The sequence below is a fragment of the Diceros bicornis genome, chromosome 39 (assembly GCF_020826845.1).
Source record: "Diceros bicornis minor isolate mBicDic1 chromosome 39, mDicBic1.mat.cur, whole genome shotgun sequence".
Lineage (NCBI taxonomy): Eukaryota > Metazoa > Chordata > Mammalia > Perissodactyla > Rhinocerotidae > Diceros > Diceros bicornis.
The window spans coordinates 23,849,408-23,864,748 of NC_080778.1; the positions used below are offsets into that span (position 1 = coordinate 23,849,408).

The 15,341-nt window shown below is 38.6% G+C and overlaps 1 protein-coding gene across 5 annotated transcripts in view; it reads left to right on the forward strand.

Annotated features, from left to right (window-relative positions):
* Nucleotides 1–15,341, forward strand: part of UTRN (utrophin) — a 509,169-nt gene that overhangs the window by 379,774 nt on the left and 114,054 nt on the right. For all 5 annotated transcript variants that reach the window (XM_058534226.1, XM_058534222.1, XM_058534221.1 and 2 more), the window contains one exon: nt 6,368–6,497. In XM_058534226.1, the coding sequence (XP_058390209.1) occupies nt 6,368–6,497 (130 nt within the window). The remainder of the gene's footprint in view (nt 1–6,367; nt 6,498–15,341) is intronic.

Sequence of the window (15,341 nt, forward strand, 5' to 3'; positions counted from 1 at the left end):
CAGCCTATGGGGCAATTAGAGACCACATAGAGGGAAACTGAGATGCTCCAGCCAGTAACCAGCAATAATTTCCAGACACCTGAGTGAACCCATCTTGGACTTCCATCCACATTCAAGCCACAGATGACTACAGCCTCAGGAGGAATCCCTGGTGGCACCAGCAGAAAAGTTGGTCAAATTGCCAATCCACAGAATCATGAAAAATAAATTGTTGTTTTAAGCCAGTATGTCTTAGATGGATTTGATATACAAGAGTAATAACAGATATAACCTTCAAACTGATGGCTGCAGTAGTTTTGGAACTATGCCCTATACAGTTGCCTCATGAATTAGGATGTGGAAAAAAAGGGGAAGATGGGGTGAGCCCATACCACCCCTTTCATTGAGTTCCGTTCCTTGTTTATCTAGAGAGAGGAAAAGTCATTTGCTATTAATTAAATAATGATCAACAGCAAAGTATAATACTTAGTATTTACTAGCCGATAGATGATAGGAGAAAACTAACTTTGCGTCAAAGAATTATTTACCAATAATTTACAAAGTAGATAGTTCAAATAATCGAGAACTAACTGGAATCTATTATTCTAATTTAGAATAATCAGATTTGGGGGACTTTGTTATATATTTTGCTCTGCCATATTTTGGAACCTTATATAGTATTTAATTCTGAAAGCATTCCTTTCTTTGTTCATTATTCCCCAAGCATTTATTTAGTGCTTTCTGTATACATCTAGGCAGATATGGAGGAGAATTGTAAATGATTAAGATATGAGCCTTCCTCTGGAAGAACTGACAATTTAATGGAGGAGACAGATGCGTGGTCACAATATTGCAGGATGAGCTGTTATTTTGCGCCCCCCCCCCAGCTTTGTGGGGGTAAAGGTTAGAAAATAAACATTACCTAAAGGATTTTTTTGGGATAAAGAACAGAATTACTGTTTTATTTTAATAACAACTTTATTGAGATATTATTCCCATAACATAAAATGTACTCCGTTAACGTGTACAGTCCAGTGGCTTTTAGTATATGCACAGAGTTGTACAACCATTGGCACTATCTAGTTTTAGAATATCTTCATTACCCCAACAAGAAACCCCATACCCATGAGAAGTCACTGCCCTATTCTTCCCCCAGTCTCCCCAGACCTAAGCAACCTCTAAACTTTCTGTCTAGAGACTTACATATTTCATAGTAATAGAGTCATGCAATATGTGGGCTTTTTTGTCTAGCTTCTTTCACTTAGCATAATGTTTTCAAGATTCATCCATATTGTAGCATGTATCAGTATTTCATTCATTTTATTGCTGAATAAGATTCCACTGCATGGATAGACAACACTTTTTTTATCCCTTCACCAGTTAATGGACATTTGGGTGGTATCCACATTTTGGCTGTTATGAATAATGCTGCTATAAACATTCATGTACAAGTTTTTATGTAGACATACACTTTCAGATCTCTTGGGTATATACCTAGGAGTAGAATTGCTGGGTCATATTTTAACTTTATTTTTCACATTTTAAGGAACTGCCAAATTGTTTTTCAAAGTGGCTGCACCGTTTTATTATTTCACCAGCAGTGAATGAGGGTTCCAACTTCTTCACATCCTTGGCAATATTTGTTACTGCCTAAGAAGAGAATTGTTTTGAGTGAAAATATAAAGTCATTAAAATAGAAAAAATTCCAATTAGATTATGTTATGCTTATTTAAGGCGGCCCATATATAAGTCATGTGATGTTAGAACCTAAAGTTGACTGCCACTTTGTAGCTCTGTATACAAAACAACTCTGTTGGAGGCTAATTATCTTATCATTAATGTTCACCAGGTGGTTAGGAAATGCTGGTTTTCTTTTGTGTCTAATTGAGAGGTAAAGGGTGGTGAGATGATTATATGTGTAATGCTGTTGAAAGTTAAACCCATTTCTGACATGAAATTAAGTATAATTGAAATCGGACAAATTGAATAACAAAATTAAATTTGCAAAATAGAATATGAACAGATACTATTAAATGCACGCTGTTCTCTAGGATATTTGAGTGGTGAGCTGGCATTAGGGCTCGAGCCCATATTTTTACTTACTTGGCGTGGTTCCCCCCTGCCCACGCTTGCCTTCTCTACTTCCCTACCTTAGCATATCAAAGGCGTTCTTGAGACATTCCTCGCCAACAGCCTGTGCAAAGAGGATTGTTTTATGATGCTCTGGAGTTTAATGTGGTCAGGAGGGAAAATAGATTCTCCAGTCCTGTGGGCCTTTCTCAGACTCAGACTTGTTTTTTATAAATCTAGGAGTAGGAGACTTGATTGTAAGAAACAAAAATATAAGTCTGACAGTCACTTCCACTAACCTCGTCCAGCTCACCAGTGGCTTCCCAGTGCCCATTATTGCTTAAGTCTCAGATGCTTAGAACACCACACAGTGGTCTTTGTGACTGTGAGATGTCTGCCTGTCTCTTCAGCTTCGGCTGCTGCCACGTGATCTACACTAAATGTTTGTAATCCCCTGAGCGCACACACTCTCACACGCTCTTATTCTCCTGCCAGTGTTGTTTCCTCTGCTGGGAGTACCCTTCTCTCTCTGCAAGACTCAATTTAGACACCTGCTCCGCCAGGAAGCATTTCAGGGCCCCCTCAGCTCTACTAGGTCCCGGGCACAGCACTGATGTGGGTGCCTTGTTTACTACTGTGAAAAAACCGGAAACGGTCCTTGTCTTTGTGGAGCTTACATTTTATCTGAGAGAGACCGACAGTAAACAATAAACATAACTAAATACCTGCCTTGCCTAGTAGAAGATGATAGGCATGGGAAATACACAAATAGTTAAACAGAGTAATTGTTTGTTGTTAGTGCTGTTGAGTCGATTCTGACTTGATTCTGACTCCTAGCGACCCTGTGGACAGCAGAAAGGAACCCTGCCTGGTCTTTCTGCGCCGTCCTCTCACCTTCCGGTGCTCTAACAGACAATGCTCTGCTGCTATTCATAGGATTTTCATGGCCAGTTTTTTCAGAAGTGGGTGGCTAGTTCCTTCTTTCTAGTCTGTCTCATCTGGAAGCTTTGCTAAAACCTGTGCACCATGGGTGACCTTGCTGGTATTTGAAATACCAGTGACACAGCTTTCAGCATCACAGTAACATGCAGCCACCACAGTATGACAACCGACAGATGGGTGGTATGGTTCCTTGACTGGGACACGAACCCGGGCCACTGTGGTGAGAGCACTGAATCTTAACCACTAGACCACCAGGGCTGGCAGAGTAATTGTGAAGGATGGGAAAGGTGAGTTGGTGGGCCCCACTGAGAAGACTTCATGGGATGAGGGAGTCTGCCATGTGGGTACCTGAGGAAGGAGCTTTCCAGGCAGAGCCAACTGCCAGCCAGTGAAGTTACCCCTTGTGAGAGCATCTGTGTTCAGTTGATAAAATTCCACCCATCGAGGAAGTTGACAGGTTAGTTTTCCCAAGTATCCTTTCTGTAGACAAATGTATATTTCCATTTGGATTTTTGTTTTGTTTTGTTTTGTTTTTCAACATGAACCACACGCTATCTGGTTTACAGATTATTTTAGAATCTGTCTAGCTATTGATACCCATATGTCCTATACGAATTCTCCCTACATAAGTTAAACTTTCCTTTTCTTTCTTTCTTTCTTTTTTTTTCTTATAAATTGTTTTGATGGAAATGGAAATAGGAGAGAAAGAAACATTTGGATTTTTGAAATTCTAGAAATAGTTTCAAGACAAATCTCTCCTTTGCCATCTCCCTTCCCCACACCCCTACTCAACTCATGTTTTGTGGACTAATAATAATCCAGAACTCCCAATCAGGAATGACCGGACACCTAAATCATAAGGCTCATGTTACCTTCTTTCTCCACCGTAAGATGTGGATTCACCTTCTATGAAATATATGCCCCGTAATCATTTTGTGTCTCCAGAGGTCCAGTACTATTTCTTTTCTTCCTTCTCTGAGTCACATTCCCTTGTGTTCTGTGTTTTCTCAGGTTTTAATTTCTTCCCACATCATTGCCTGTTGGTGTGTCCTACTTCGTCTTTGGTGCTAAGTCTCTAACTACTGTCTATGAATTCTTCATCCTATGTGATAACCCAGAGCGAGGAGACATCCTTCTAGCTCCTTCATCTTCTTTTTGGCAGCCTGCATTAAATAGGCACATTCCTGGTACTTCCCTTTCAAAAAAAAGAAACCTAGCACAGCCCTTGCACATCATTTTAAGAACCTTTATCATTCCCACATTCACTGGTGAGATTTGGGCTTTGGGGATAAATCCTCTGGACCACTAAATTTTTTAGAAATAATTCTGCTATGTTACCCTTTGTTTTTCACTGCTGTCTTTTAAGCAATGTGTTTTTTCATATCATTATTTTATATTTCCATGTGGCTTTGGAAGTAAATCCTAGGAGTATTTTTATTCATCTGGAGCTTCTTGCTCTAACAACACAATAATCTAAATTAAGAGAATTGGGGGCCAGCCCCACGGCATAGTGGTTTGGTTCGGCGAGCTCCGCTTTGGTGGTCCGGGTTCACGGGTTCTAGATCCTGGGCATGGACCTACACACCACTCATCAGCCATGCTGAGGCATTGACCCACATACAAAATAGAGGAAGATTGGCAACAGATATTAGCTCTGGGTGACTCTTGCTTACCAAAAAAAAAAAGAATTGGTTCAAGATCTGTCATCAGAAACTTTATTTCCACATATCAGAAACTTAAAATGTCAGAAGGTCATCTTGTTTTCCTGCAATGTTGCATCTTGGGACTTCTTCACAAGCTGTGTTTCTTAGATAGAGATGGTAGAGGGTTTGTCACATTTACCCCTGACATAATCATTTCATGTTTGTAGGCGATAATTCATCTGGGAGTTTACTGACTTGTGCTTGCTTCACAGTCTGTCTTTGGTTATATAGATGCTAAGAAGAACACATAAATGGAGCTGTCGATTTTAGAGAAAGTTGTATTTTACTCCCTATTCTGTACTTTATTACTGGGGCTAAATTGTGGCTTGGTGGTTTTTTGTTGTTGCTGTTCACTTTTATTCTTTTCATTTAAATTTTTAATCAAAGTAATCATTTTACATAGTTTAAAAGTCAAATATTTACAATGCTTATTGCAAAAAACAGCGTTCTGTCACTCCATCTCTCCCTCCCCATCCCTCCCCACCTCTGATGGTCTCTTTCAAATTTATTACCAGTGTTCTTCTGGTGTTTCACTCTGGTTTTTCACATCAGATGATTATTCTGGTATTTCTAGATTTTTTAAATTTTTACTTTATATTTACTGTGGAAATTGAGGATTTAGCCCACACATATCCTGTGACTCCAACATGGTTATATCAAATGCTATTAACAAGAATAGTTATGTTCTGAAGGAAAGACTTTCTTGATTCAAAAATACTATGGATGCAATATTTTAGAAAATAAAAAACTGAGTTTTCATAATGCATTGCCAGGGAACTGCATTAAAAGCAGAATATTAGAGCCAGGAGGTGTTTGTGTGTATAATTTTAAGAGGATAACAATATTAACAACAATTTTGATTTAGCGATAGCATTAAAATAGCACCTAAGAAAATCTTCGTGTATTCTTGTCTGCACTAGTCACTGAATGAGTTTTGTTGTTTTTAAACCCCAGTCAATTAGAGTCTTACTCACAAAGCATTTTATAGGAGCAGGGGTGAAAGTTTAACCCTACTTGAAAGAAGAAAAGTGCTAAAGACAAACTGTTCTGAGAATCATAGATTTGCATGAAAAACCTCACAAGGGAAGAATTGTAATTGCCTCAGCATGAGAGATGGAACATATTTTAAGATAATTGGAGCCTGTCTTTTATGTGTTTTCTTTGATTTAGTTTTGATTTCATGTCCTTCAATTTGTTTCTATCTCTTAATTTTTTTTTGTAATATTTCTAAAGAATGTAAAACACTTCTGAGGATCTCATTACCACTTGTGAAATTGCCTTCTTCTGGACCATTGGATGCAATTTTTTTTGGCAGTCAGTCTTATATGAAAAAAGTATCTTTGAACAGGCTGTTCTATTTTAGCAATCTGACGGCAGTGATAACTGTACATTCTGTGGAAGTTCAAATACACTGTAACAATTTCCCTTAGGTGAATATTGTAAAGATTTTTTTTTTGCATGTTTAAGTTCTACAGGAATCATCTCCTTGCTTTTATACATGTGTTTCATCATTCATATGTGTAAAATTTATATTTTTACTTCCAATCTCGATTAAATACTGGTTATTAGTCATTCCCTTGACAAGTGTGGTCAGAAGGGGTCTAACTGAAGATGTTTTGTGACTTGGTGAACACACTAGGTTACAAATTCAACTTTTGCTTCTCTTTGCAAAGGCCCTGAGACGTGAATTAAAGGAGAAAGAGTATTCTGTCCTGAATGCTATAGACCAAGCTCGACTTTTCCTGGCTGATCAGCCAATTGAGGCCCCTGAAGAACCAAGAAGAAACCTACAATCAAAAACAGGTGAGATTGGTTTCTTTAGTATATCATAAGAACACATGTGAGGAGAACAAAAACCTGAAATCAAGCAGGAAATTTCCTTGGAGCATTTCAGGATCTGATATTAAAAATTTTTCTTCTAAGTATTACTTGAATCAAATATGTCATTATTTAACAAATATCTAGATTCTTAAATTTGAAAATGAAATGGCTGTATACTTCAATGTCATTATTTCAATAGGACATTAACTGCAGAAAAATTGATTTGTTAAAAAACACACTGAAACTAAAAGTAATTTCTTTAAGAAATAAAAATGGACGTTTCTTATATTTAAATTATGTAGTAAATAGTTGCGAGTAGAAGAATGGTATTTAAAATACAATAGTACATATATGAAACATTTAAATATCTGTAAAGTAAGATTGTTTTAAACTTCTGTTTTTCAAGGTTAGTTTTTCAGGTAAGGCACTAAAGTGCCTTTCTTTTACAAGCAGACAATGGAATTTATTTAATTTAAAAATAACAACCTGAACTATTTGTGTACTTTGGCTTAAAATCGAAATGGTAACTACCTTACTAGCAAATAGCAATATACCACGTAGTAAATTTAAGAGATGAATTTTGGGACCAACATACATCTTTATTATGATTGTTCATTGTTGGCAATAAAAGAATTCTGATGCATTTTTAAAAGTAAACATGGCATTCAAAATATTTGTCCATCATTCACTTCGCATAGTAAAAGCAGACCTGTAAGACTGCCTCGTGCTGTATCCAGCAGGGTAATCCACGAGCGTTTATCACTTGTAAGGGAAGTAGGGTTGGAAAATGCTTTGACTGTAGCCGGAACTGGATCCAACATTTGGACAGGTACCCATTTTCCTCCTCAGCCTTTCTCAGGGAAGCTCTACTGCAATCTGAAGACGTTTCCCTTCAAGGTCATGATTTTCTTGAACCTTTAAACTAGTTTCATCTTTTCTCGTGTTAGTTTTTATTTTCTGCTGGTGGTATCACTGTCTTTCCAGTCAGCCTACTGGGGACCTAAGTCACTGTTGAGTCTCCACCTTTCAGCAAACCGCGCAGTCTGCAAGTCACTCACAATTGTTATTTCTATCTTTGAAGAATTATTCCTTCTGAGTACTCTGTTATATATATAATATAAACACACACATGCACACAACATACACACATCGTTCTTGAATGGATGAATCACGAGCTGAGCAGTGCTGTGTTTGGGTGGGAAGTGATTAGATTCAGGGAAGAGGGGTGACCGAGCTGGGGCAGGACCAGCAGCAGCAGCGGCACAGCAGTGAGGGGCAGAGTGGCTGTGTGTCGGGGAAGTTGGCAGAGTAGCCTGCCTTGAGGGTCAAGGGCTTGTGCCTGGACAGGAGGTGGGAGTGAGGAGCTTGTATGTGCCGTCTGGTTCAGATTGCAGAGGACCGAATCATTCTGAGTTAATACAGCAAGAAAAGAAGGCACCATTATAGTTGCCTCTTTTTGTTTTTTTTTTGAGGAAGATTAGTTCTGAGCTAACATCTGTTGCCAATCCTCTTTTTGCTGAGGAAGATTAGCTCTGAGCTAACATCTGTTGCCAATCCTCTTTTTGCTGAGGAAGATTAGCTCTGAGCTAACATCTGTGCCCATCTTCCTCTATTTTATACGTGGGCCCCACCACAGTGTGGCTTGATGAGCGGTATGTGTGTCCACACCTGGGATTCGAACCCGCAAACCCCAGGTCCCTGAAGTAGAGTGTGCAAACTTAACCATTACGCAACTGGACCAGCCCCCTATAGTTGCTTTTTCTAAGCTTGAAAGACAAATAAGTTCACTTGTCTCACCTTATCCAATTTAAAATCTACCTTAAATCTGCTTGTCTCACCTCCTTGCTTCTCCAGTGCTTTCCAGAGAACAGAGGAAACATTTTTAGAATAAGCTACTTCCTAGTGGAAAAAAAAAAGTGTTATTATATCACTAAAGCTTCACTTTGCTGTAAATTCTCCTACTCAGTGGTCAGTCATTTGAAGGGGTAAAAAATTATTGTTCTTTTTTTTTCCTTTTTTTGGTGAGGAAGAGTAGCCCTGAGCTAACATCTGTTGCCAATCTTTCTCTTTTTGCTGAGGAAGATTGGCCCTGGGCTAACATCTGTGCCCATCTTCCTCCGCTTTATATGTGGGACGCCACCACAGGATGGCTTGATGAGCGGTGCGTAGGTCCGCGACCAGGATCTGAACCTGCAAACCCCAGGCCGCCGAAGCGGAGCACGTGAACTTAACCACTACGCCACCAGGCCAGCCCCTGAAAAATAATATTGCTTTCGAGTTCCTATTTTGCTGTTACATTCAGGACATTTCTAAGCCCTATTTTCAAATACTCTATTCGAGGGGCAAGAAAAAAAAGTCATGTTTAACTTTATGTGTTTTTTTTTTTTTTTTTTTTTGCGATTAGCCAATTTTCATACTTTCTTCTTTCCTGATACTATTTTCTGTAATGCTGGCTGATTTTACCTGCTGTTAAAAGTAAATGAAAGAAAATTATCCATAATAGCTTTTATACCTTTGTTGTTAACGATGACTTACGTACAGCTGTTATCAGAAAGAGAGAGCACTGAACATCAGTTATCTTGTGTGACATACTTAAAGTAGTCAATGTTGGAGCGGATAGAGCAAGAGAAATCATATAATGATTTTTCTGGTTCTATTTTTTTTTTGTGTGAGAAAGATTAGCCCTGAGCTAACATCCATGCCAATCCTCCTCCTTTTTTTTCCCCCCTTTTTCTCCCCAAAGCCCCAGTAGATAGTTGTATGTCATAGTTGCACATCCTGCTAGTTGCTGTATGTGGGACGGACCCTCAGCATGGCCAGACAAGCGGTGCGTCGGTGCGCGCCCAGGATCCGAACCCGGGCCGCCGGCAGCGGAGTGCAGGCACCCAACCACTAAGCCACGGGGCCGGCCCCTCTGGTTCTATTTAGTAAGCATTTATTGAGTACGCTATGTGTACCTTGCCATAGGACACACCGAGAGGAATCCATCTCATCTCTTGACTGTTAATTAGCTGTTTCAGAAAATTCTTATCTCTATGATTTTTCCCTCCCAATGACGTTTTTTCTCCCAGCTCCTCTTTAAGTTTTTTCTATTATCAATTATCTTATAATGTCATATATATGTATATGTATTATGGTAGCCTATGGAGTTTTATTTTATTACTGAGTGAGTACCATAGATATGAGTCGCTCTTAGGCATCTTTTAATTGATAGATGCTATTAAAAACAAGCAAACTAATTGTTTTAACCAATGATCAGTTGCTGACAAAGAATCTCATCAGGTATGCTCTGCTAGATATTTTCTTTTTTTTTTCTAGTTTTATTGAGATATAATTGACATATAACATTGTCTAAGTTTAAAGTGGACAACATCATGATTTGATATATGTATTTATTGTGAAATGATTACAATAGGTTTAATTAACATCCGTCACCTCACATAGTTACAAATATTTTTTCTTGTGGTGAGGACTTTTAAGATCAACTCTCTTAGCAACTTTCAAGTATGTGTATTTTAAATATTTAAAAGTCACTGCTAATATTACTGCCCTACTTTAGGCCCCTTACCATCTTTTGCTAGGACTATTGCAGTACTTTCTTAATCGGTATCTCTGTATCAACATAGACACTACAATGATATATCTAAAACTCAGAACTGGCATTTGCTCCCCTGGTTTAAAAACCATCAGTAGCCCCTGGAATGGAATCTGAGCTCCTTCACCTGGAGTACAAGGCTACGTGGGGATTTGACCTCAGTTTCCTGTGTGGCAGCATCTCACGCCTCTCTCTGCTCCAAACTAATGTCCGTGTGACACCAAACTTCTCAGATGTTCTGCAGGTAGTGGTCTTTCTTGTCTTTATCCTGTTGCCCATCTGGGTTTTTTCTCTTACCTGATTTCTAACTCCTTCCTCTTTTGCCTGCCCAGCCCCTACTCATCCTGTCCTACTCAGCACAGGTGTTGCATCTTCCAGGACCCTTTCCACTCCCACCTCTCCTCCGTGCTTCCCTGGTACCCTGTCATCTCTCTGACTGTGTTGCCGATATCTGTGTCCGAAGCTCAGCCCTTCCTAGGGACCTTTCTCGTTTATTGAGAATCGTGTGAAAAATTATCTGAGCAGCTAGGACAGATATTATATACAAAACACAGTGAAGATTCTATTAGCTCGTGGAAAAGCTACTTTCTCAGAGGTATTAACTGTTACTTGAGACACTGTTGTAAATAGTTTAAATTGTTTGCCAGTGAGTTATGGGTCTGTAGCAAAATGAAAGTGACAGAACGGAGAAAAAGGGTGACGATGAGAAATGACTTCTGGCATTCTGACAGTAAGGAGGAGAAAGAAAATTATAAAAAGGATATATGAGAATTCTAAAATAAAACAAAAGAGAGTAGTTTTGGGGGCTTTTTACAATAAAAAGAAGCTTAAGCTATGAATTATGGTTTGTTTATTTTTGAAGACAGAATATAAATCAGTTAAGAGAGGCGTAGGAATTTATACTATATTTTAATAAATTTCTTTCCAAAATGGCAGTCCTAAAAAATTAAGTCTAAATGGGTGAAATCTAGCTGTCTAGCACCCTCGGCTGCCCAGAATAACACATTCTGCTTGTAAAAGGTTATTAAGTAAATATAATTTTTAATTGAACTCAAATTAGCTGAATAATTGTAGAAATTTTACAAAGCTCACAACTTTGTCAGTAGTCCCCTTATCTTGTTTGAGCAATATGGAACTATTTAATTTGATTTACTCTATATCATGTGAATATATAATTTTTCCTTTTAATACAGTTAAATTGTTTTTCATTTGATTTTAGTCACCTGGAGTATATCTGTTAAAAAGTAAAATAATAGAGGCCGGCCCGGTGAGGTAGCGATTAAGTGCGCGCACTCTGCTTCAGTGGCCCCAGTTTCACAGGTTTGGGTTCCGGGCGCAGACCTACGCACCGCTTGTCAGGCCATGCTGTGGCAGTGTCCCATATAAAGTGGAGGAGGATGGGCACGGATGTTAGCCCAGCGCCAATCTTCCTCAGCAGAAAAGAGGAGGATTGGCAACAGATGTTAGCTCAGGGCTAATATTCCTCAAAAGAAAAAAAAAAAAAGTAAAATAATAGAACAATAAATCTTTCATCATCATTCGTATTGTTATTTGTACTTCTCAAACCACTTTCTTATGCTCCTAACTATCCCAGCGAGTTGGGCAGATCATACAGTATGACTTAAAAAAAAAAACAAAACACAAAGGCTGAGACAGTATTGTGATGCTGACTAAGAGCATCAGCTAATGGAGGGTCCATCCAGGAACAGAGCACTAGGCTTCTATGTGGGTGACCTTCCTTAACCCCCGGTTGTTTGGCTGGCTTTTAACTCCTTCATTTGTATCTCCTCTCTCTCTGCTCACTGGCCACTGACCTCCTAGCTCCTTCTTGACTTGCAGTGTCTAGAGCCTCCTCACCCTACACAGACGTTTCCTGGCTTCTTCCTTCTTCTCCCAACCTCCCCTTGCTGTCTGAGTCCCAGATTTGAGTTCCTTTGAAAACTACACAGCTGCATAGTGAAGGTGGTTGTGCAGGACGGCGGTGGGACTCAGCTGCAGTCGGCCCAAGCCCACTCCTGGCCCCTAAATCTCTGGAGATAATCAGGGGATACACGTGCCTTCTCGCCTGTTTGTCACCTACGGTTCAGGTTAAAAGTCAAGTTTGCACCGGAGAGTTGAGCCTTACATCTGTCTGCATCCCTGTTTTCATACCACATACAGATGCAGGCAGGTGCACATACAAATGCAGGAGAGTGCCTGTGTGCGCACACACACTCGTATTTTATGATTTGAAGTTATGGTATCAATTACTAAGTAAAACTGCTAACATTTTTGTAGGATATTTTACCTCTGAAAGTGTTTAGAAAGTTGTGCAATTCATTGTGTATGTGGGTATAGAAAAGCTCTTTTCCTCTGCTCAGCTTTTGACTTCTACACTAAAAAAGATTGCATTATTTTGCTCATAAATTTCCCTATGAATCTTCTTTAAAAATTATTTCAGGGGCCGGCCCAGTGGCATAAAGGTTAAGTTCGCATGTTCCACTTTGGCAGCCCGGGGTTCACTGTTTTAGATCCTGGGCGTGCACCTATACACCACTCATCAAGCCATGCTGTGGCAGCATCCCACATACAAAATAGAGGAAGATGGGCACAGATGTTAGCTCAGCAACAATCTTCCTCATCAAAAAAAAAAAAGTATTCCAGTCAAGGCATTACTATTACTATAACTATTATTTTATTCTAGGCTCTCTGAACATTATTTCTTTTTCAGCCTGGTATAGTTGATTATTTGGTTCTGTTTCATTTAAATGATAGTCATAGCAAAAAAAACCCAAGCTATTATTTTAGTCTGGTCATGCGTTTATAGCTGTAAGTAGTGCATATAGTTGTGTATATGTGTTTGTTCACACACAACTTTGTATAGTTGTATATGATTATACCTGCAGTTAATGGTTAATAATAATCATCTTTTCAGATAAAAATGTATGTATGGATGGATAACTGTTTTCCCTCTTCAGTCTTTGACAGCTGGCTGTGTATATTTAGTAGTAGTTAATATTTTGACTCAGGTATACTGTTTTATTTTAATTACTAAATGTTTCATAATATTTTAGGAAGCCAATTATTAAGAGTATTTTTCTCCTATATAAAATCTCATATATTTTATGATATAACAAGGAATTAATACATGACATTTTTCAGTCCACTATGTCAGTCCGTTTTATATCAGTATTTGCAAACTTGTGCAAATAAAATTTCATGATCATTAAATGAGTGAAAACGTGAAATTATCACATAGTTCAGTAGAAGTTACTTTTGTACTGATTCTCAGTATAACTTCAGGTTACATAAAAAAGATGGCAATAATTATTTCCTTGCATCTCATAAAATGAGACCAAATTGCCCACAACTTGACATAACTAATTAGGCTAGTAAAATTAGCAGGTGTTTTTTCCTAAGGCTTGTTTTCCTAATAATAGCTTCATTCATTAGAACCCCATTTGTTGTAAATGACAGACACCCAACTTCCATAAGCCTGGGTACAAGGGGGAATGTATTAGCCCCACAACCACATTATAGTGAGGGCAAGATCGTAGCTGGCCACAGGGATGGGCATGCCACCCAGAAGTCTTTTCTCCATGTCTTCCTTTCTGCCTCTCTCCATAAGTTTTCATTTTCTTAGCTTTCCTGTCACTTTATACCTCACAACCTCATACCAGGGAGGGATAACCCTTCTTTAAGGGTTAGATCCAGCACCTTCCAGGAGAGGGCTCTCATTGACTCAGCTTGAGTAGCGTGAAGCTCAGAGTCTGCTGAGATTGGCAGACCCCCTTTGTAAACATAGTGCTGGATGTATGAAGAATCAACTCCCAGAAAGGAAGGGAGGAGAGAGAAATGGTAGCAAACATAGATTTCGTAAGCCAGCATTCGTCAGATGCTCACCGTGTCACAGGTACTGTCCCAAGCACCTCACATGCCTTGTTTCCTTAAATTCTCATAACAGCTCTTTGAAGTGTGAGTCCTGTCACCACCCATTTGACAGATGAGAAAACTGAGACTTTGAGAGATTTAGAAGCATGCTGTCACCCATGTGACATAGCCGGAACACCAATCCAGGCTTGTCACTAAACTTGATGCTCTCAATCACCATAGTATAATATCGTAAGTACTCCCATAATCATAAGTACTTCTAGATATTCAGTAGAAATAATTTCCTATATTCTTCTACTTACAAGAATTTCATACAGTAATTAAATATGTTTATAACTCTTTGCTTTTCCTTTTACTGTTGCTTTCTTTACTGAAATATCGGGTCGCTTGACAGAATGACGTACCAGTCCACGAATTTCCTAACACTGAGGGAGGAGGAGTTTAGGCCATATTAGACTTTGTCTTTTTAATTTTCATACAAAAACTTGAAGGATAAATAATTGCTTTCAGGCCTTTAGACTAAAACAATAATTTAATTAGCTTCTCAAGTCCAAATTAGATTAGTGACGTTGTAATGCCTGAAAAAGCACAGAAAAATATCATGTTACTTTCTTTTCCAGTGTTCTTAACCACAGAGCAGCAATGTGATCCTTCGCAATTTAAAGCCCTATAATGTATGTATAGATGTAATGAGTCTAGTCTTCAACTTTCCTAAAATATAATGAGCTGGCTGAGTAAGCCCATTGATTGGGTAAAACTTTCAAAAACATTTTTGCAGGCTAATGAATATCATAGTAATGAAATCCAATTTAAATAAACAAATCAATAGTCTTGGTGAAGAATTATATGATAACAAAGGTTAGTTTGATGGACACAACATTTTGAATTAATTGTTCACCATCTGTTATGTTCTCTAATCACTGTTACAACCATCCATAAATCACATTTGCCTCATAAAAAAGATGGCAGTAATTTACATGTATGTATTTCATTGTAATCAACATCTGGGATGTTCCTTTCTGATTTAAACATAAAGAATAGGAGGATACTGAACTCTTTTAATGTGGTGGTGTACTTATTTTGTTGTCGTTTTTGTTGTTCCTCTTGAAAGCTGGAATCTTCAAAAGTGACTTAGAGGGTTTGCCATTTTTTAAAAAGTATAATCCTAGCAAAGGCATAAATTCCCGTCTTCAATTAAACTCCTCACTTATGTTGGCAATATATAAACATAAGACAAACACATACCTAACCTCTAGAAGAATGGCCCAGCTAGGGTAGAAAGCTCACGACTTCTTTGTAGCTCGATCAAGCATTAGCTGCTGTGTCTGCAGGGAAGCAGCCTGGGAAGAGATGGGCAGTAG